We start from the raw sequence: 23,165 nt of genomic DNA, 5'->3' as shown, positions 1-23,165 counted from the left end.
ACAGAGATGATATTTAAAGATGATTTACTATGTAAAATGTGTGTTTCTTCTGTCTTTCTTCCTTACAGTTGAAGAGGATGTTGGCACTGTGTTGATCCCGGTGGTGAGGAGCATGGGCTCATATGGACTGGTCTCAGCTCAGTTCGTTTCTAGAGGCCTGAGTGCAACCCCTGACTTCGACTACATCCTCAATAATAACATTGTGATGTTTGTCCATGGCCAGAATACCAGCTACATAAATGTCACTATCATAGATGACCTGGACAGGTGAGAGAAGGAATTAAATAAATAAATGTCTAGCTTTATCCCTAAAATATTTAGATTTAGCACACACACACACGCGCACACACACGCATGCATGCACGCACGCACGCACGCACGCACGCACGCACACACACACACACACACACACACACACACCGGTTTTCTGTGATAACTCCATCACTGTATCTTAACTTGGAAATACATTAACCACATGTTAAAATGTAGAGAAAAAAGCACTCTATGGGACCTTAAAAAAAAAAAAATTCAAGACCATAATTAGTGAAAACATTATTTCCAACAAAACACTGAAATGATCTCTCCCAGTGAATATGCAGAGATATTTGAGGTCCTGCTGGTTGGAGCTACAGGGGGAGCAGTTCTAGGCTCTCAACAAGTCGCCAGGGTAACCATCGCAAAGAGTGACTCTCCAAGTGGAGTGGTCCGATTCCTCAACGGGAGCCTTATCACTGTGGTCAATCCCAACTCCACTCTCAAACTCAGTCTAATTTTGGAGAGAGCAGGAGGCCTAGTGGGCAATGCAACGGTATGAGGAACAATATATTCTGCTTACATCACTTCAGTTCTCTCTAGTTGCTTTCAGATAAGACATCGACTAATTCAAACTGGTTTTTATCTTTTGACAGGTTGCTTGGATCATCCGTGGCCCTAACAGCAGAGAGATCCTTCCTCCATTCAATACAGACATTAGAGAGCCTGTGAACGGGTCCTTCTTCTTCAGAGATGGAGAGGAAGGTACACGTGCCATAGAGCTGCGTATTCTCCCCCATGGAGAAGTGGAGGTTGAAGAGATATTTGTAATAGAGCTCAACATTTTGTCTGGAGAGGTGGATGTTGATCCTCAGGCTGGTTCCATAACACTGAAGGTACTTTGTTGTATAATACCAAGAAGGTTGATTTCACCATCATAAATCAGTTAAAATTGTTGGGATATGAGCCTCATACCCCTATTGCCTCCTAATGTGTTTTTATCTTACAGATAGAAAAGTTTGGTGACCCAAATGGTATAGTGCGGTTTACGGAGGATGCTCTTCGAGAACACGTCTACAATGAATCCACAGAGGCAGAAGGCCCATTCAACATTTCCCTGTTTATTACACGCAGGGAGGGTGTCATGGGTAACATCAGGGTAAGGGCAATCAGGGCAATCGTAGTCAGTATCAGTGCTTAAACTTGCTGATTATTTGTGGCCATTGTTAAAGTGTATACACAACCTTTTTTTTTTCTCTCACATTTAAGGTGCATTGGCAGATACAGAGTGACTCAGATATAACAGGTGACTTCCTAGCCTTAGCTGGCTCAGTGGTAATCCTGGAAGGCCAAAGAGAAGGGGAAATTGTCCTGAGCCTGATGCCTGATACAGTGCCAGAGCTTGAGGAGCTCTACACTGTCCAGCTCATGACTGTGGAGGGTGGTGCTACTCTGGATGCCAACCCAAACAACATCAGGACGCACATCAGGTTTGTCTTAATAATTCTGTTAAACTCAATAATATATTGACTTCCAGGTTAAAGAAGACCAAAAGTGAATAAACTTGAAATCTTCCTCTCTCTCAAACTTAGAGTGCGTGCTAATGATGAGCCACATGGTGTCTTTTCCCTGGACCCAGAGAAACAGTCCATAATAGTCTTGAGGTCAGAGTCTGAAGACACCAGAGCTCTGGTTATGAATGTGACACGGCTTGCTGGGCTGTTTGGTAATGCTAGCGTGGGCTATAGGATCAGTGGGGGGATAGATGAAGTGATGGACATCGAGGAGATACTGGGAGGACAAGCTGAAGGAAGGCTGTTTTTGACAGAGGGACAGACTTTCAGTATCATCACTCTGCCCATCAGCAATCAGGTAAGGATGAGCATGCTTGTGCAGGGACATGCATTCAGCTAATATAGACTTCAAAAGTCTTTGAATATCAGTTTAACAGTTGTTTTCCTGCGTTTCTCTCTGAAGGTGTTTTTGTCAGTTGGTGAGAGCTTCTCAGCAGAGCTAACTGATGTCAGACTACTCAGTCCTATACTGGGCCCTCCACCTCGCCTCTTTCTTGAGGTCAGCGTTGCTACGGTGGCTGTGCCCGAAGAAGCTGCCAGCTCAGAGGTGATTTGTGCTTGTTTATTAATGTATCTGTAAGGGGGGAAATTTTTTTCGATTGCCCCCTCTACAGGGCTCTCAGGATGCAAGACATATGAAAGGTCTAACACAATAGAGCTAACTCATTTATCTTGCTGTTTACAATGAAATCTACATGGCAAACCTTGTGTGCACTACAAAAAAAACACTTTATGACAGTTAACTTTCTCTATGAGGAAAGGAATATCATGTGATGCTGACATGTAAGGAGGCAACACAATAACAGCATTATTAACTGTCTTCTCTCACATATGTTGTGCAGATTGGCTTTGCGTCCCTGGCTCTGCAGGTTTCAAGTATAGAAACAGGGACATGTGAAGCAAAGGTGACAAGAACGGGGCTGTTTGGGGACATCAGTGTGCAGTGGAAAGCTGGGTATCCTTCAGGACAGGACCTGCCCGACCTCAGACAGGGAGCTATCATCCCAAGCTCAGGTAAAACATCAGGAGAGGAAATGATACCAGAAAAAGTGAATTATATCAGTGTAGAACACACACACACACTCTCAAAGCACTTACATTATTTTTCTCAAATGATTTTAAGTAAAATAATATTGAACAATCAATTTCCTTTCTGTATTACTGAGCCAATCTGAGCCTTCACCTCTGATAGGATAAAATATACTTGAACAATAAACTTATTTCTTCTGTAGACCAAACACTTGCAATCTGGTTTTCAGGCTAATACCAAACACTCTCATGGACTAATCACAGCCTGCATTCTTAATGTTGGTAATATGCTTCTAGTCTGGCTCACCTCATGTACACTGCTGGGATAAAGTGTGTGAGAGGGCGCCAGATGTCAGGCCCCTTGGCTATCTCCGCTATCTATTTTGCAAGGGCACCCTTAGAGTGACCCAAAACGATTGTGATTGGTTTAAAGAAACAAGGACAAGTCAGAGTGTAGTATGGTCTGGCTATGCAAGATTAATGTGCTCCTTTCCTCATATTCAGGCTCACTGACCCTGGCCCATGGGGAGAGGACTAAAGCCATATCTCTGACAGCTGTTGCTGATGCATCTGACTCAGCTTCCTATGCTATACACCTTGCTGCTGCTACCTCAAGCACTTCTGCAGCCAGTTCTGTAAAGCTCAGGTAATGGTTTAAGAGTGCTCTCGAGTTTTAAATACATGGTAACGGAGAAATCTGCTTTGCTTAGAAGGAGCATATCATTAAGGTGGCATTTATTTCTATGAATCATCTTTATTCATTATCCTCACATTTTTACTGTACTGTATAACACCCTAGGAAACCATTTCCTAACATTACCATTTAAGTCATGACTACAATCCACATATTTGATGTCAAATGTAGCCTCATACTGATTTCTCCCTGCACAGGTCAGGATTTACTGTGGCAGAAGTGGAGCCATTGGGAATCTACCAGTTTGCCCCTGATTCCCGCCAACTGGTCATTGCAGAGGACATCCAGACTATCACTCTTTATGTCCAGAGACTCTATGGTTCTCGTAGCAATAGCACACACCTGTCCTATACAACAGTATCAGGCAGCGCAGCAGCAGGAGAGGATTTTATCGCAGTGCCCGACGGCCGTTTGGTCTTTGACTCACCTCGCCAAACTAACGCTTCCTTCCACCTTTCAATACTTGACGACTCCCTTTCTGAGGCCGATGAGTACTTTCACGTTAACCTTACAGATGTTCAAGTGCTTACTCAAGACTCAGCTTGGGTAGATACCTCTCCTCGCCTCAACCCTCAGCACAGTGTGGCCACTGTCACCATCCTAGCTAGTGATGTGACTGGGGGAGTGCTGAGTATTGGACCAGGACTTGTCCAGATACCGGAGGACAGAGATGAGGAGACCCAGCAGGAGCGGCGGGTTGTTTTGAGGGTGCGCAGGTCCGACAGTGTGGCTGGGGCTGTGAGGGTTCGGGTCCAAGCATATGGAGGTGTGTTTTTGTTTTGTAGCACTGCTTTATTGCTCCATTGCCATATATCTTTTTACAGTTTTGCATGAAGTTGTGTTGTTGTGCACTTTTATCCAGATGGAAGTACAACGCCTCTTCCCTTCACTCTGGACCCTGTTGGGACCCTTGCAAAGGAGGAACAGGACTTTCGCTTGGAGTCCACCATAGTGTCCCTTCAGGCCGGTCAGAATGAGACAGAGGTTATCCTCCTCATACTGGATGACTCAGAGCCTGAGGGACAGGAAGTATTCTTCATTTACCTCAGTGATCCAGAGGGAGGAGCACAAATCACAGACAGTCCATACCAGGGCTTTGGAGCTTATTCCATGATCACTATCCTTGGTAAAATGATGAAAAGGAGATCTTTGTTTGAGTCCGCTATAGATTGAAGATAAAAACAAAAGTACTATTAAACACTGTTTCACCCTCAGTGTGTATTAATTTCACTTTCACTTCTCCTGTTTATAGTAACAGATTAAGCCCAAAATGTGTCTTATGGGTCTAATTAAACGGACCCACAGTTTTTGATTGTTATCTCAATGAGTGATGATTTAGGTTGCTACATTAGTCTCCAGCTGCTATTTTGGTCCTCACTTCTCACATAATCACTGCAGTGGGCAAATTATTTGATTATTCTGAATGTAGAATTGATAACAAAATAAATTACCATGTAATTGTGAGGTTATGAGGAAATGCATTTGTAATCTCCATCTGCTTTTCTCTGTTTCTCTTTGTCTTTCCCTCTATACACACCAGGGAGTGACTTCCATAACGGCATTGTAGGGTTTAGTCTTAATTCTCTGATGGGCCAAGTTCTGGATGAGGATTCAGAGAACAGAACTACCCTCCTCTATCTGCAGAGACAGGAAAACAGGTAATAAAATGCTATTTTTTAACCTTTTGGTTCAAATGTGATAAATAAAAAAACTTTTCGGCAAAATGGTTTTTTGTTTGTAGTTAGTTATGTTACTCTTTCTCCCTCTTTCCAGAGCCTTTGAGGATTTGCAGGTCTTCTGGAGAGTTACCCTCAGTAAGGCAGCTCTAACTCTTGTCAGCAATGAAGTCGACCTAACCAGACAACTGGTGCAGACCTCAGGAAGTGTGCTGTGTAGGAGAGGAAAGATATTCTGTGCTTTCGCTGTGGAGGTCCAGGATGATGAGGTGAGAAAGAGGCAGAGGCCCCTGGTTAAAGTAGCTGGTATCTTGATGACCTTGAAATCTGCCCAATCCAAGGATAGATTACAAATATGATGGAATAAGGATTGCCTTTATCTGTGTATTCATAAGAACAACTAACAATCATTCATCCGTGTTGCCGTAGGAGCCAGAGCAGCAGGCGTGGTTCTTGGTGGAAATTTATCAGGTGGGTGCTGGAGCTACCATTAATGAGACCATCCGCTTTGCCAACATCACCTTGGCAGAGAGTGACGATCCACAAGGCATTATGTACTTTGCCGTGGGTCACAGACTGCCAATCGCCACCCTGACGACCAGGAGGATCAGTCTCCAAGTCTACAGACAAGCTAGCACAGCTTCAGTCACGTCTGTACAATATCGAACATTGGTAAGTAACAAACATGTGTTTTAATGCAGACAAATCTGCGCTGTGCAAAATTACATTTGTTATTGTTTGACTTGAGTTTTTCCTGTCGTGGATTTCTTCTTTCTGTTCAGTCTTCTTCAACTTAAAATAAATAACCACTACTATAGATTTGTCATTACAAAGGGTATTAAATACAAATCTCTAAATCCGAAGGTTGTCAATTCAGAATGCAGACAGACAATATTTCCTCCGACATAATTTTTTTTTACCACTCATTTTATAACACACCCTAACTGTTAGCCAACAACAGTTTTTCCCATCATTTCACCCAGGGTCACATCTTAACTTCTGTCTTCCCACCAGCTGCACTTAAAAAAATAGACTCTTACACACACACATCATCTTAGTTAAAGTTACAATCTTGAATCTCTGTTTTGTTCTCTTTGTTCCATGGCGATAAGTGGTAATTAAAGGTGTAACACCACATGCAATTTTTCCAGGGAATGTCGCCACAGATAGCCAGTTTGTAATGCTGCAAATGCAATTGCTTTCATCAGTCGGATACAGGCTCAGTCCCCACTGTGTTACCTCTTTTGGCAATAGATGGTAATATAAAAGATTTAAATAAAAATTGTTTAGATTGTGACTTTAAGGGAAGATTCATCGCTATCACACAGGAAGATAAGGAAGGCTAGTCTCTTTTATAATAGCCGGTCTTGTATTTTGGTCAAAAATAAGTTAACATGAATTTCCCTCACACATCCTGTGATACAAAGACTCTCTGAAGTTTCTTTCACCAACAAGCCTAGTTACTCATATGATTAAAATGAACACACATAGGTTATTCAAGTAATGATGTACTGTAATTTAAATAAACCAATTTCCTTCACTTCACAGGTGTCATTCTGTGCAGAAAGAGGTCTTCGTTTCAATCTAGGCCAATGTGATTTTGACCATTTACTAGCGGGAATGAGATTGCTCCCCAGTCATTGCAGTACCTTAACAATGTTTATCTGTTTCTGTCTGACCTGGTTTTGTTGACCTGATTTGGCTCGTTTCAGCAGACAGAAATCAGAGAGTATACTCATCTAATTTATCTTTTTTCATAACACTGTCATTATTTAGGCTAGTTATATATTATATATTATATATATAAACGTGATTTTGATTATGTCATGCTCTATGTTCTGCAAATGAGCACTCGGATTGGGGTGTACTATGCAATGTCCTAAGAGTCTTTGAAAATGATTGCATGATGGGGAGCTTTTTATGTGTACTTAATTTCAATTGTGACACTTCTTCAAAGCAGTTAAGAGAAAAATCGAGTCATAAATGAATTACTATTGTTATGCTAAAATGCTAGACATACAACAAAAGTACCAACTTTGCATGATATAAAAATGATATATTAATGTATATATAATGATATATTATATATGTATTTTGAAATAATAATAATAGTTTGAAAATAACTCCTGCATTTAGTAGTTATTTTTATTTTCTTATGATTGTGGTCTCCTTTTTAACCAGTTATACTGTTCATATGGATATATTTAAAAGGGCAAGGTTTATTTGATGTTGACGATGATGATGAGAAATGTTTCCTCCTATCCTCAACTCTCATATCTCATTGCCGCCCTCCTATTTTGCGACATATCATGGTTAGAGATATCTACATTCAGTTCAAGGGCATAGAGTATTCACTAGCACTCTCACATGGTCAGGTCATCTGCTTGCATCTCTCAGATCTAAAGCATATTGTGAGACAAAAGGTTAGGCATAGTAAAAGGCCAGTTCTCATTTGCTTAACATTATGCTCTCACAACGTGGTCAACTTTGTTCATCTACATGTGCTGCCACTGGAATGCATACCACATGTTAACCAAATGAAAACCATGCTTTTAATCTCCAAGAGTAGTACAGTTCTTTCTGTTGACTTCATTGTTTTTACATGTTGTGGGTGTATTGCATGTGTTGCTGCTCGAGGTTTATTTTGCCAAACAATACTGGTTAACATGACTCCATCCAACACAAAACATTTCTTTTTTTTCCTCTAGGAGCTCCTCAGAGAAGAGGTAGTGGGTCCCTCTATAATCTGGCCTGCCAAGGCAGGGATGGACTTTCCTAAACAGGAGGGTAGGATCACCTTCCACGTGGGCCAGCAAAACACATCATTGGACATTTACCTCACACCTGACCTCGCCTCATTCTTGCCCACACCGAAGCGCTTCCAGGTGGAGCTTTACAATGCTACAGGGGGAGCCAGAGTGCACGCTCAGTTTGGGCTGGCTAATGTGACTCTGGTGTCAAATGCAGCAAGTGAAGCTGTATGGCAACTACTGGACCAATTACATCAGCCTCTCGACTCGACTATATTGAACCAGGTGCTGCAAGGACTGATTAATAAGGTCTCTACACCTCTGTCTCATGAGCAGATGGTCGCCGTGCTCGAAGCTCTGGGGAAGGTAAGAGGGTTTGAGACAGAGGACAAAAGCAGTTCCTGTAAACTAATACATAAACGTCATTCCAAACGTTCCACTTTCATTCTTTCTCATTGAAGCTGGAGGAGCTGATAAAACAGTGTTATAATATATAATACTTAACTGTTCTATCTGCTCCTTCACAATATCATGATATGAAACTATATTTTTTTGTAAAAGCTTATTTTTTCCTGAAAGCACAAGGGATTTTCCATTTCCTCTCCTCATCACTTTGTCCACACTTGCTTCTGCATGGTTTTATTGTGTCACCATTTGAAGCTTGTGAGTCTGTGTGGTAGTCTGTGTCAGACAGTTCTACGCCTTAGGGCATACATTACCCCCACTTCACTACTCTGACAGATCTGAGGATCAGTTTGTCATCTGAAAAGATCTCAGTTGTCACTCTATATGAGTGCTGCCATCACTATGCTTCTCTGATGTTACTCTACATATTGAGCTTTCTCAGCCCCCAGATAAGCGGAGACACCATTGTAATTTCATATGAAGGAGTTTGTGGGGGGTGGAAGAGAAAGTAGAGACAGTAGAAATGAGTTACACAGCATGAGGACATGTGGTAGCACAAAGAAAGATGGGAAAGAGACAGTGTAGCAAACACGGTATTAATTCACTTTGAAATCTGCATTACACTGAGCCTTAAACCAAATGGCAGAATCAGGGTGGGTGGAAAAAGATAAATACAGCACTCAAGTGCAAATCTCACTTTACAGATTATCAGAGGGATAGTCTAAGAGCAGAGCAAACTTCCACAAAACAATGTTGCTAAATTTCTCCAACCTATCTATTTCTCTCTCTATTTCTCTCTGTTTCCTCTGAGCCAGGTGCTAGCAGAGGCAGAGAGGGCTCCTTTACAGGAAAGTAGCCGCAACTTGACTTACAACCTGCTGTGTGCCTTGGCCAATCCCAGCAGGGTCGACACCCGAGGCCTCAGCCACCTTGCTGGGGTGACCGAGCGATTTGCATTCTCCCTCCTCACGCAAAGTCAATGTGAGATGTGAGTGTCCCACCTAAAAAAAAGAGCAGAGCAGTCCTGGATGGATTTTACAGACTTACTTTCAAATATTATTAGCAACGTTTCTATGCTTGGTATTATAAATGTTTTTTCTTTGTGTGATTTCTCCAGAAGGGGTACCATCCTAGAAACATGCCCGTATATGACCATCTCTGCCTTCCAGTGGTACCCCACACAGATCAATGGACACAAATTTAGGGGTCGTAATGCAGACTTCTTCCAGCTGCCAGATACCCTGCTGGCAGTACCAGCAGTCTCGACGGCTGACTGTGGAAACCTCAGCCAGATTCAACTGACAGAGTTTAGAACTGAACACTGGTTTCTCACCAATGATACAAACACTGCTCTCAATGGAAAGGTGGGGAAGCACTGAAATAGTGTGACTCAATTTTTGCCTCAAATTGTATGTTCTGAATAAAACAGCAGGTGGCAGTATTACTCCAGCATAATTGAGCCATACAATTTTTAGTAAGTTCAACAGCTGAACCTCTTCTGTTTATATCTAGGTATTCTCAGCCAGCCTCCATGACAGAAGGTCACGACCCCTAGAAGATGGCAATGAGGTGGTGTATCGTATCCACACCCCTGGTCAGCAAGTTAAACCAGGCCGGTCTCTCTGCCTTCTCTGGAACCAGACGACTGCAAGGTAATCCACAGCAGACGCACCAGCTCAGAGACATGCTCAGCCATTCTAAATTAACTTAAAATGTTTCTGTTCTTGATGACAGGACCACAATTGCTTCAGTGTTACCTGTTAATATCAGTGACTGAGGTTGTTTATTCTAATGTATGCCTACTGCGACCTCTTTTGCTAATGGTTATTTATCTCAACTAAGTTGTTTATAGCCTCTGTCTGCCATTGTACATACATTTACCAACATGTAAAGCTGTGACCCCATGCTCACCTCTGTCTGTCATCCTCACATTTATTGAGTGAGACTAGAGTGCTAAACGAAGGGCAAAAACTCAAGTTAAGTCTCTCAGTAAGGCCTCTCTGTAGCCATGAGGGAAGTCACATCATTGTGTTTAATATCTGGACATTCAGTCTGCTACAGCTGAAACCTCCTACTCAGAGTCGGTTTGTTGAGGACATTCCTAAGGCGTGGAATGGGACTTGGCTGGAACACTTTGTTACTGTTAGAGTTACTTGGACGATGTATCCCGGAAAAGAAAACAGATGAGAGAACTGATATGGATAGAGAGTGAAAGGTGGAGAGAGAAGCAAGGTAAATGTTATGAATGGAAGGTCAAAATAAAAAATGTTAGAAGACTTCTTTGCCTTTCCAAAACTGCTCACTCGATTCCTGTCTGTTAGCACAAACATGATTATAATGTTGTGGTTGTCACACTGCATTTTTAAAGGTCAAATATGACTGCTGATAACAAACACAAGACAGAACACCAAAGAGCAAATTGGACATACTCACAAACATAATGTTACCTCAGGCTCATTGCCTTGCCTTTGTTATTTGCCTCACCTGCGATTTGTTATACCCTGTTATAACAGTACTGTCTTAAAGGTACCATATTATGATAATTTTCAAGTTCATACTTGTATTTTGGGTTTCTACTTGAACAATGTTAAAAAAACACATTTTTCTCATACTGTGTCTCTAAAAGTCCAGTCTGCTCTGATGCTCTGAGCGTCTTCCACATCTGCACTCTCGGCGTCTGTGCACCATCATTACAGTCGGTAAATGACTGTGGCACTGTAGCTGCACTTTCTACCTACATATAGAAGGCTTGTGACATCACAACTGTACAGAAGTCCAGACGGCTCATTTCACTAACAAGACCACACCATTGTACGATATTGGAGAAGTTTAATAGCCGGGGGAATGCAAGAAGGTGGAGTGAGGGTGCGTTTAGGTGGGATGAAAAGAGGGGTCAAGGGAATGATGAGAGTCGATCACCAGGGATGAAGGCCGTGTGTCGATCGTCGGGGTTGACGGACGTGAGTCGATCGTCGGGGATGAATGGTGCGAAGCGGGTTGGGGATTGTATGGATATAACACCCGCCTGGGAAGCGTGGCTCAGAGTGGGGTAACGCCTTGATGTGTGCTGCTTCATCAACACCCCTGGGTCCAGAAGTGAACCCGGGGGGGGGGGACCAGAGAGAGTGGGTAAGACACGGATATATATGGTTGCACAGTTAGTTGCGTTAATGAGACAAAGTTGTTGCGTTAATGGTACCCATTACGTCCTGCATCCTCTTCTCTCTCCTCTAGCTGGTCATCGGATGGTCAATACTGCAGGGTTGTGAAAGAGAGTGGGAGCTATGTGGAATGTGCCTGCTCCCACTTGTCTATCTACACGGCCTACGCAGAGTTTGCCACTCTTGCATCCTACAACGAGGCCTTCTATGCCTCTGGGTTTATCTGCATCTCAGGTACAATACACGCTGTCCCTATGTCTTCCCTTTTTTTATATTGTTTTCCTGTTTTTTTCTTTCTGGAAGCCCACTGCCCAATTGCCTTTCTCTTTAGCTTCCTCTCTAATGTATTCCTCCCACGTTGTTAGCAACTGCTGATTTATATGAATCATTTGTTAATTTAACATTAATGTTAGTTCCACGTCTTCCACATCTCCCTCCTCAGGCTTTGCGTTGGCCATTATATCCCACGTGCTGTGCTCCCGTTTCCCTATGTTTGCTGCCAAACTGCTCACTCACATGATGGTGAGCTGCCTTGGAACCCAGGTACTGTAACAAAGTTCTGCCCAGTATGTATGTATTATTGCACTGCTGTGCTATAAAGACCACAATGAGCGCTAACACTCACAATTCACAGCTCATGAAGGCTCCGGCCTACACCCACACCATCTGCATTAGTATCTTTGGCATTTTCATCCAATCCTATCTGCAGATTCTCTATATGGCCTTAGATGTAGATGGATGGGAACCTTTGAAAAAATGTATTTAGGCATTCATCTCTACATGCAAAATCGATCAGTAGCTCACACACATTATTAAGCTACAGAAACATAAAACATGTACTGCTTAATGTTACAATATTTAAAGCCTTTACTGAGTGCACACACTCGCGCGCACACACACACAAACACACACACACACACACACAGACACACACACATACTGCATGCTACCAATGATTCTTACAGCCACTAGACATGTCACAGGTATTTTCTTGGAAATGTGCATAGATGTGAACACACATCATGAAATGTCATTGGTTGCGTAGCTTGCGGGCTGGCGCGTCCTGACAACACAACCATGCCCCCCGCACCCTCGCCCATTAAAAACGCAAGCTGTCACGTAAGCAACAGGCGAGATAGATATGTGGCTGCAGGTTAGTCACCATGTATGTGTGTGCATGTGTGTGTGCGTGAGCGAGTGCGGGACTGGTAATTTTCCACTGGTCCCCCCTCTCTTTGGTTGACAAACACGAGCCCCTATTAAAGCAGACTGTCGTTGGGGGCTAACCACCTTGGGCTCAACCTGTTTATGGCCCAGGCAGAGCCCCTGAACCTAAAAGTGTTTTGGATGGAAAATTCCGTCCTGTTCTGTTTCTTTGTTGGTCCTATACTGCATGTTAAGTTCTTCTTCCTTGGATGCACACGTGTGTGAGATTGTGCTATAGTTTATAGAATACATGAGTGTGTTTCTGCGGCCTTCTAGTCAAGCCCAGTCGATGAAGGCCTGGTTGGATTCCAGACGGTCAAACTAAAGGCCTTACTGAATGTGTATAAAGATTTACTCTATAAGTGGTCGTCTGTTACTGTTGGGAATATTTTGGAGGTAGTGATGGGCTCACAGTTAATTAAAATAGTCCAACTGATGTCATTGTCTCCCCACTTAAGCATGCTCTTTGGTGGCTCGCTAGAAATAGAAAAGAAACATAATTTTATATATACATGAGAGCTGATTTTGCCTGTCTGTCCAGTATTTCTATTGCCAAACAAATAAGTTGGTCAGTCAAGAAGACTGAATGTGCTTACTTACTGACTCACGCTTCATTGTTTAAACATGCATGTGCAAAGTGATGTGTGCAGCAGCCTTAATTCTACAACATGTGATGAGTTGTCCTTTTGATTCAGTGTTGTGTTTTGACCTTGTAAAATTCACCTGCCTCTTGCGCTATTAATTGTGTCCCACATCAATTGTTTTAAAAGGGAGGAGCTATATTTTAGAAACTACATGAAGAGGGCCCAGTCACATTTAGGAAACAGGGAGTTGTAGGTCAAACATTTTAGTTTGTGTTCCTGACTTGTTCTGTCTGCATTCTGTCTGATGAAGGAGGCACTCGTTCTTCTTTGTTTTCCCAAGTTGTAAAGTAAACCACAAAAGAACTTCTGTTACACCAAAATCTGGAGTCAATTTGCATTATGTTCAATCAAAGCAAAACTGAAGTGATGGATTTAGAGGCTAAATGATATTCATATATCATACTATATAAATAAATACTAAAATGAAAATAAATGAAAAATGAAAAAAATAATCTTGCCCTTGGGATACAGAATATTAACTATTGTAATACTACTATATTAACTTCCAAAGCACTTCTTAAAAGCATCACTGTAGATCGATTTATATTTATATGTGATTCACTGCATCTTGAGTTTAGAGTTTGACATCTCCATGAGTCTTATAAGCATGTATTTGCCTCAGAGGTCATTCTGTCTAACTACCACAGAACCAAATCCCCATTGTGACCTGTTGAAGCATATTCAAATATCTGTAAGGACTTATCTGAATCCACATCTCGGTAAAACTGAGTCTGTAACTATGGCAAAACACTACATGGTCAGTCAAGTGATAAGCCCTTGTTAGTTTAAAGTGAATCCTCATTTGTAGTCGAACTTCTGCCTATTTATTTTTTGGGGATTTTGGAATACATCCCAGCTTTATATCAACAGTCAAAGGTAGGCACATTAGGAAGTGTTTAGGTGTTACATTTCTGTAATAAGAAGTCCAAACATCTTGCATCTTTGATATAAGAGATGTAATCAGTGACAGACATGTCTCTTTAATTTGTCGGTCTCAGCCTTGCTCGTGCTGCACCATTGATTTGAACTGTCAGGTCCCGTTCCAACCAGCTCTGACAGAGAAGGCTCTCCATCTGGGGTGGCTGAGCTGTAATTAGTCACTGACGCTGCCCTCTGTGGGGAGAATATTAAAGTTTCCGGTTTGATTTATTCTCTCTGTAACAGCTACAGTCAGCTAAAAAGAATTAGAGTAATATCCCAGCCCTCTGTGAGAGTCAAAGAGCAGGTGGAGGGCACAGAAAAGGTGGAGGCCTGTTGTTCAATTTATTTAGTTTTTAATTGCCTTACTGTCTCAGTATTCTGGTCGCCATCCTTTTTACCTCTATAGTTTCTAGTTAGAAGATGTCACAGACCTGAGGGCACTAAGGGTAGTACATTTAGCTGTTAAATCACTGTCGAAAGGAAGGCAAGTACAAGCAGGAGAGGAGGACATGTGCGATTGCAAGACAGAAAGAGGACCAGAACATTTGGCAGTCTTACAAGATTAATATGGAATGACTTCTTAATACTATACTATTTATTTAGTTTCAAGTTGTATCTCCTTGTTTCCAGACATCCTTAGATATTCTTCTCTTGTGAAAAAAAATAATTACAAGATAATAAGCTACATTAAGAATAACTCTCTTGTCATGGGACCACCAAAAAAAGGCCCTAATAATGAAAGAGAAATGTCAAGTCAATTGTCCCAGGTAACTGTGAGCAGTATAATTGGAAAAAATAAAATCCATTCATCATTGCCATGTCACTTTGTAGGGCCACCTAATACACAGGAATATATGAAATTCACAAATACAGGTTAAATGTTTTAAGAGCATCAAAAAAATCCGAATAAAGCATGCATTTAAACTGAAATGGATTTTTTTAGATGGCTAAAATACATTTAGAGCGCTGCCTCCATCCAAAGCAGTACATTGCTTGGCTTCCGTGTTGGTGCTCTTGTCTGCTTCTCCAAAGCGGCGGCGCACTAACCGTCATCTACTGTAGGTAATACACTGACTATCGAAAAGTACTTCATACAGTATAACCGTACTTCAGAAAGCCAAACTACTACTTTCTACTGTCTAGTACCACTGACTCAGTGTTTACATTTCTAAAGTGTCTAATGAGAATTAGATTAGATCTTGATGAGCAGGCAGCACCTTGCATGGCAGCCCTGCCATCTGTGTATGAATGAGTATGTGAATGGGGAATTGTTGTGTGTACTGCAAAGCACTTTGACTTTGACTATATAAAAGCAAGTTCATAGATTTCATAAATGACGCACAAAAAAATAATAGAAATATTCAGTGAGCTGCCACAATGGCAGGTAAGGAAAACACTTTATTTCTCTGAGAAGATATTCTATGTATTCTCACATATTTGTAGTTAAATAGTTTCAGGTAGATCTAACAATTTTCCAGATATACAGAAACAGGTTGTTGAGGTTGTCGGGGGGTCAAACTGATCTGGATTTGGTATCAAGACACCCACAGGGTGACAGAGATTTGCCATTAATGATGCAGATGTCAGACCTCCCTCTGAAGGAGAATCATGATTTATCCCATCCACCACCACAAGGAGGAGTCCTCCAACTGTGAATGATTGTGTGTGTGTGTGTGTGTGTGTGTGTGTGTGTGTGTGTGTGTGTGTGTGTGTGTGTGTGTGTGTGTGTGTGTGTGTGTGTGTGTGTGTGTGTGTGTCACATCAGATGTTGTGAGGTGACAGCCTCTGTCTCTGGCCAGCAGTTTGTCCTCCCCTCAGCAAGACAACTGAAGATTGTCTGTGTAGAGTGGAAATTTACCCAGTGCATATGTTTTATGTAAGTGAGCCTCACCTGGTCGTACGTGTGTATGTTTGTTAATGTATGTGGCATTTTGACTATGTATGTACAGTCTATATTTGTGCAAATGTACCTGGAAGTGTGTAGGTTATTCCTTATTTTCATCCACATATGCTGCGTTGAACAAATGTTTTACAATATAACTGAGAACTGCATATTCTTTCTAAATATGTGACAGATTATCTTATGATTCTTGCACATTGTCTATCAAAATCGAACACATTGCACAAATGTTTTCAATGTTTTTACCATCATCAGAGTGAAGAAACTCAGAAACTAAAGTTTATTGTGAACGGAGCAAAGACGTGCATAATTGGATCTTTTCACTACTTTTGGACTATGCTGTCCTAAAAGCAATAAGTCTTCATTGTAAACTCTTGGATCAGTTTTTATGCAGTATTGCTTTGTCTCCATAGAAAGTAGTCATAAGTCTTTATTCATTTTACCCAAACATAAATCGATTACAATAAAAACAACAAAGTCACTAATGTATGGATAAGAGACTCCGTTAAGACACAACTAGATGGCTGATGGTGTCATTTCTTTTTTATTTGCACCACTTATCTTCTTTTTTTTTTTGAAATTTTAGCTCCTAGGGCACTTCATCATCCCATTTTTAAAACAGTGGTTTGCATCCAAACAGGAAAGGACCTGGAAAATGGATTTTAACTTTATTGCTTTGCTATTTTATCTGCCAGGATTTTATATCAAGACTAACAATATTGATTTTTTTTTTACAATGTCTTGGATTAATCCTGATGAATGTGCAACTCTCGCTGAGTCATCCCCGACAGAATCTTTATTTTTCCACCGGCCAAGATTGACAGGTTGAGGCGCTGGCCTTGCAGTAATACACTTCAATTATATTAGTTGTTCTCCAGTCTCACCTGGCTGTTTCTCCACCTGTGAGGGTCTTTTATTTTAAACAATAGTTTCCCAGCCATTACAAAGGATATACACTTGGCCTTGTGCTCTTCTGTGGTTTATGTCTGGAGAATGGGAATTTGGTTGATTTGGTTTTCTCCAATCATAAGGCTCTTCCAGGTCCCATTCCTCTCTCCTGACCCCCAATCACCCACACTATCATAATGCCAGATTCCTTTTTTTAAACCATAAACTCCATGATTAGTGCCCCACTTCAATCCTTCAAGAGAGATGGGAAAATGTCTTTGTTACTTTAAACAACAAGGCTGTGGAGATTATGCAGTACTTTAACAGAATTCAGAGAGCTTGATGAATTCTTCCCACCTTCAAAATCAACCCACTTCAGTCTCTGTCAACCCTGGAAAGCACCATTGCAATTTCAAAATCATCACCATCTGCCCTTCGGACTGCATTCCCACTCAAATTTAAAAAGCATTATTTCTGAAAGTTGGTCTGGATATTTTAGCCACTGTCATGAACTTTTTTTCTATGTTGGCATCAGTGATTTAGCTCAAAATGACTCCAAATCAGAATTATTTATGAAAACCCCGTATTGCCCCAACACTAGTATTAACAATCTCTCCTAGACTGGGGCTTGATCTAATCATGTTAAAAAAGGTAACTACTCCAGTGCAGTGGTGTCAGATTTTTGGATATTAATACCATTATGATTGACAGAACTAACATACTTCATATAAAATACTTGAGCCTGGTCAGGTAAAGAATTTAATTTTGGAGCTCTCCACACCCCAGACAGCCGTTCCCACATACTCAGTGAAGTGTTTACCCCTGTGGTCCCAGTGCTTTATTCCAGTATCTGGGAAGTGTTTAGGTAACTGTTAGCTCTGGTTATAAAGGATTTCCTGTTAGCTCTGGGACTGGGTCCAGCATTCAAGTCTGTCTGATTGCTGTCAGGATTCCTTAAAGTTCCCGTTTGTTTTTAGCATGTATGTGTGCGTGGGGAGGGGTTTATGTTTTGGATGAGTGTACATGCAGTTTCTCAGCACTCCAGGAAAGGGGATGTATGAATTGCGTAATCCAAGACCTTACCGTGCCCTTGGCTGCAGAACATAAGATCAACACAAGTCTTTGTAAATGAGGTGGATGACTGCTTTTCCTGAGGAAGTTTATCAGTCCCCATCATGACCAATCAATCATTAAATCAATAAACAGAGAGAGTTTTTGTGTCCCTTTCTCTGGTTGACGTCAGAGAATATGCCTATCTTATCGTAGTCTATGCTTATTCCCACAAGTCTTTGGAAACAAAATAAGAAAGAAAAATGAGGGAAATAATGAGAAGAAAACATAGTATTTAAGTTCTTCTCCACTCTCACACAATACATCATATACGATATATATATGCGTGCATGTGTGTGTTTGTGTGTGTTTGTAGGCGTGCGTGTGCATGTGTGTGTGCGTAGACAGGACAGTGGAGAAGTGAAGACGGCCTCTTGGGAGACTCATATTTCCGACCTACTGGCTTGTCCAACACATTGTGCCTAGTGTTGCTTCTCTCCTCTTCCTCTGATCTGTCTCTCTTCAATTCAGCAGCGTCTTTCGTCCACATAACACTCACTGTTTAGTGTGACCTTGTCTCTTATGCCTGATACTGAGAAATAAAGCGAAACCATACCAATAGCTCATTTTTTTTGCTCGTAAATACTCTTTCATGTCTTAATTTTCCTGTTTTACTTCCATCCGTCATTCTGCCTTATTTTGGCTTTTTCCTTATCCTTTCAGAAAAATCTTTATTTAACAAAAGAAGGAGTAGTGTCCCTGTTTCTATTCTCTATCCCCTTTATCATTCTGGCTGCTGCTGGGCTTAGCTGGGTGCTTTGACATTATAAGCTGAGAAAAGCCTGTCTCACTCCGTCTCTCCCTCTCCTTCTCTCACTGTCTGTGAAACTGGCAGTGTGACTCATCAGTTTGACCAATGACGACATTTTCACATGTTGGATGTCCCTCAACTGTTTACAGACACTCGACTTACTCTCTGCCAGGGCTTATGTCTGCCAGGACCTTTTGTGTCAAAATGTAATAAAATTATCAACAATGGAGTGACCGCTAGTCATTAAAAGCATCCTGCGGAGTTTACTTGTAAATACAGTGATGTTCACATTCCGTGTTTCTCACAAGGACACATTGAGTCTTTCCTTGAGACCTATCAAATGTGTTGAACACATTTATTTCCTGAAAAACATTTGCAAATGTTGTCTAGAGACCATCCTGCGACAGGAGCTCACCAGCCACGAAGCCAAATCGAGGCCAGGGGCATAAAGTGAGGATGCAACGGCCCCTTTCCTAACCCTGAGCCTACTTCTGGTACCCTTGCTCGGACTACAGCCATCTTTTAACTAAGCCTTCATTTGATTTCAACTACACACCTGTAAAGTTTCATGACTGTATCTTGCTCGCAGTGAAACATCTGTCCAAGGACCACATTCCCATAATGAAAGTCATTTTCATTTTGTTTCTGAGACTTAGTAAGCAAACTTCACTAGCCTCAAATGAAGACGTTTGACATTTTGTTCTTGAATTCAAAATTAATGACATTTCATCTGACCTGTATTCTGTCGTCTATATCACACCCACACCTATTTGTAGTCGACAGCCTACTGCTTCCTCGTGTTGCATCATTTTGCATTAATCAACTTTACTCAACAGTTATATATATAAGAGCTCAGCTAATGTCATGTCCTTTTTATACTGACCTTCTCTTTTCCACATGCAGTACAACTTCACACGCTACTTTTCTTCACTTTAATGAGGATATAAAGCCATGTTCAACCAATTTGTATAATCAAGCACGTTCCTGACACACTGGGTACATACTGATACACTCTCCTACAGTATGCGCAAACATCAAGTTAAACTACATTGTAACAGCAAAGTAACAATCCTCTTTTGCCCTCACCCACATACTGTTGCACAATACCTTCAAGGCAGCAATTATTTTTTATTTGTGTCGTTATTTATCTAGCCGTTTGGTCAGACATTAGTCTTATCTGGATTGCATCATTAGGTTGCCATTAGAATGAAACACACAAACACATGCACACACACACACACACACACACACACACACACACACACACACACACACACACACACACACACACACACACACAAACACATGCACACACACACACACACACACACACACACACAATATTCTGTTAATGTGAGCTATCCGTGTCAATCCAGTAAACCAGTTTTTTGGAAACTTATTGACCAATAATACAAAACTGGTTATGCTCAGTCATAAACTCACTGTTAATTTCAGTAATCAATGATGTGATTATGTCCACATAATGCCACATAGCCGTGTGGTATTTACAGTAATCATAATAGGCATTTGCTGTGCTTTTACATTACAAGCAGTTGCGTATGTGTGTCTGTGGTCACCTGTCTGCACCTGTGATAACTGACTTACTTATATCTACAAGCACAATGTCATTTGGTTCAGTTGGTTTCTTACTTTACATAGTGCTGCAGCAGACTCTGTTCTTTCTGGACTCTGGAATTTACACTCCATTTTTGCCAAATGTGTGTTGTCCTAACAGCTGTGACCCTAGAAATACTTCCATGAACTTTCCTCTATTTCCAGAAAAAGCACAGTAACACAGTAAACAGCAACAGGAGGCCTCAGTAGCTGCTCCTGCGTTAGCTGTGAGACACGAGACAGCACACATCCTGCAAGCTGTCAGTATCTGGGGCAGTTATTTCTGAGGTGATGGGCTGTTAAAGCAACACACACCTTGAGCTAGTATAAAAAGTCACTTTTTTACGTCCATAAATACAGATTCACAAAAACATGGTTATTCTGCTGTAATTGTAAGTTACTTTTATATGCAATCGATATCCAACAAATATGATCTATCACATCCCTCGAGCTGCAACACATTGACTTCCCATCCATTACCTGCTTCAGTGGATAAAGATAATACAATCAGTATATAGATATCTGGGAGTAAAGTCACCTGTGGCAAGTCAAGTTAAGGGCTTGTATCATTTATCACTTGCTGGCATCCCTGTAATCTTATTTTATTATGGCAGGCTCATAATTTAAAAATTTAAGACCAGGGTATAATAAATACCCTTGCATACAGAAATCTCTTTAACATGTAACATTAGTCACTGTTGGTCAGCTTAGTGCTCTACTTTGTATTCTCTCCATGCATCTACTACTACTCCTGAATCTGTGGAGTGATTCAGTTTGTCATCAAGGACTTTATCAGACAGGCTGCTGACGCTGTGAATGATAAACAAAGTCGGAGACTACAGTTGTCAAAGTCCCCAGTATCCTGCTCTATTTTTGGAGTTTGACAGCTTGTCTTGGCTGACCTTTGTGTGTGTAGAGTGGAGTGAACCTTGGAGGTTTACAGAAGTGAAAACCTGGTTTCCCTGAAACTTTTGGTTGAGGTCAGTGACGTTGCCATTCTAGCTTGATGTTTGCACTTGTTTTCTGGGTTAAACAAAGTTAAAGTTAAGCAGGATGTTTCCCAGTTGTTGTAACATCTGACACAGAATATTCACATTAATTATCCGTCATTTTACCCATATTATACATGTTAATATTAATATTGACATGAAGTAATAACTTGTGAAGATTACGTTGAAAGCCTTTAAAGCCCTTACAGGTCTGGTAAACTATAACATTAGAGTGAGAGAGAGGAATTGAGCAAGCTCTATAATGCAGCTTAATGACCTGAAATATAAAATGAGAGTCGCCCAACTTCCTCAGAGAATCAGGAAATGTTCAACAGAGGAAGGAAATGGTGAATGGTAATCAAATATAATTGTGGCTATTATAGGGTCCTTTGTTCTTGGTTTATCAGTCAGTTGATTACAGATGTAATCAGTCTTCTGGGTCAGTTTGTTTTTACTGTTTGAATGTGGAATCTGTCTTAGCCTCAGTATAATATAACAATTGCAGTTTATTATAATCCTGACAGCAGACATGTTGCTTATTGTGCAATAGGTAAAAAAACATATCTTGGTGACAAAAACATTAAAGACAAGGCAAACACACACAGATAAACACATATATACACAAATTCTCTGTGAATATGCTCACACACAAATGCTGTTCACAATATTGTCAAGAAACAGCCAGCTCCATGATGTCACAGTTATGAAACGCATGCATATGCTTGCATTAATGAATGCAAAAATATACATAAGCATACACAGATGGCCTTATGTACACATACCCACTCATTTAACTCTCTACACACACACACACACACACACACACACACACACACACACAGACCTACTTACGACCTGTAGGGGTCACTGTAGTTCCACAGCCAGAGTCAAGTTCAATAGTACATGTGAATGAAGTGCCTTATCAATCACTCCCCTGAGCGCTTCTCCTTTTTATGACTGGACCTTTTTTGAGAAAGAAATTGCTGCACTGATACCCAGAAGGAAACAATTTGAGTCAAATCCTCCAACTCTTATTATTTGAATTAGTTGAACTGTAGAGATGTTTAAGATGTAAACAGCATACACATTTGGTGGTAGTTGAAGCGGCCCGACTGAGACAATATGCAGGGCATGATAGGGCAGCTGTGTCTATGGTTAAGTCTAAATGACCCAGTGAGGTACCAAAGCACAACGTATAGTGGGTTTGCATGTAGGAGCAGCATGAATGGAGCATACAGTATTAAACTTCTTCACAAATTGATTAGCTGTACAGCCACTTGTTGACAGACACTGAGGGCTGCTGCAGATCAGCCAATTTGCACGGAAGGGATCTCTCTTGGATCGATGTCGTGTTGGACAGCAGTAGATAGGCTGCTTTAGTCTATGTTGGCTTCTGTAAGCTTTCTGATCAATATGATTACATTTACCTGTTGATCTGGAAGTGATGCTACAGGTCACCGTGTGTGCATAATTTTGCATATTATGAAGCATGTTACATATCATTTAGACCACCACCCCCCTGCCTCTGATTCTGAATTGTTGGCACATGAAGATGTTTTGTGCATCTCAATGAGACATAAGGCCTTGGAAGCCATCAAAGT

General features: G+C 41.2%; 1 protein-coding gene across 1 annotated transcript in view; it reads left to right on the top strand.

The window, feature by feature from the left end:
* Positions 1–23,165, top strand: part of adgrv1 (adhesion G protein-coupled receptor V1) — a gene marked incomplete at its 5' end in the record, with an annotated part of 103,223 nt that overhangs the window by 39,283 nt on the left and 40,775 nt on the right. The window contains 20 exons of the mRNA XM_083911993.1: positions 69–267; positions 589–808; positions 909–1,148; positions 1,262–1,411; positions 1,522–1,742; positions 1,845–2,124; positions 2,230–2,373; positions 2,669–2,840; positions 3,360–3,501; positions 3,747–4,315; positions 4,412–4,675; positions 5,090–5,207; positions 5,323–5,494; positions 5,655–5,897; positions 7,934–8,341; positions 9,196–9,368; positions 9,498–9,744; positions 9,893–10,032; positions 11,615–11,775; positions 11,984–12,084. Coding sequence (XP_083768119.1) covers positions 69–267; positions 589–808; positions 909–1,148; positions 1,262–1,411; positions 1,522–1,742; positions 1,845–2,124; positions 2,230–2,373; positions 2,669–2,840; positions 3,360–3,501; positions 3,747–4,315; positions 4,412–4,675; positions 5,090–5,207; positions 5,323–5,494; positions 5,655–5,897; positions 7,934–8,341; positions 9,196–9,368; positions 9,498–9,744; positions 9,893–10,032; positions 11,615–11,775; positions 11,984–12,084 — 4,364 coding nt within the window. The remainder of the gene's footprint in view (positions 1–68; positions 268–588; positions 809–908; positions 1,149–1,261; positions 1,412–1,521; positions 1,743–1,844; positions 2,125–2,229; positions 2,374–2,668; positions 2,841–3,359; positions 3,502–3,746; positions 4,316–4,411; positions 4,676–5,089; positions 5,208–5,322; positions 5,495–5,654; positions 5,898–7,933; positions 8,342–9,195; positions 9,369–9,497; positions 9,745–9,892; positions 10,033–11,614; positions 11,776–11,983; positions 12,085–23,165) is intronic.

The sequence above is a fragment of the Echiichthys vipera genome, assembly GCF_963691815.1.
Source record: "Echiichthys vipera genome assembly, chromosome: 4".
Lineage (NCBI taxonomy): Eukaryota > Metazoa > Chordata > Actinopteri > Perciformes > Trachinidae > Echiichthys > Echiichthys vipera.
Note: the sequence above shows the minus strand (reverse complement) of the source record. Positions and strands in the feature narration are given on the sequence as shown.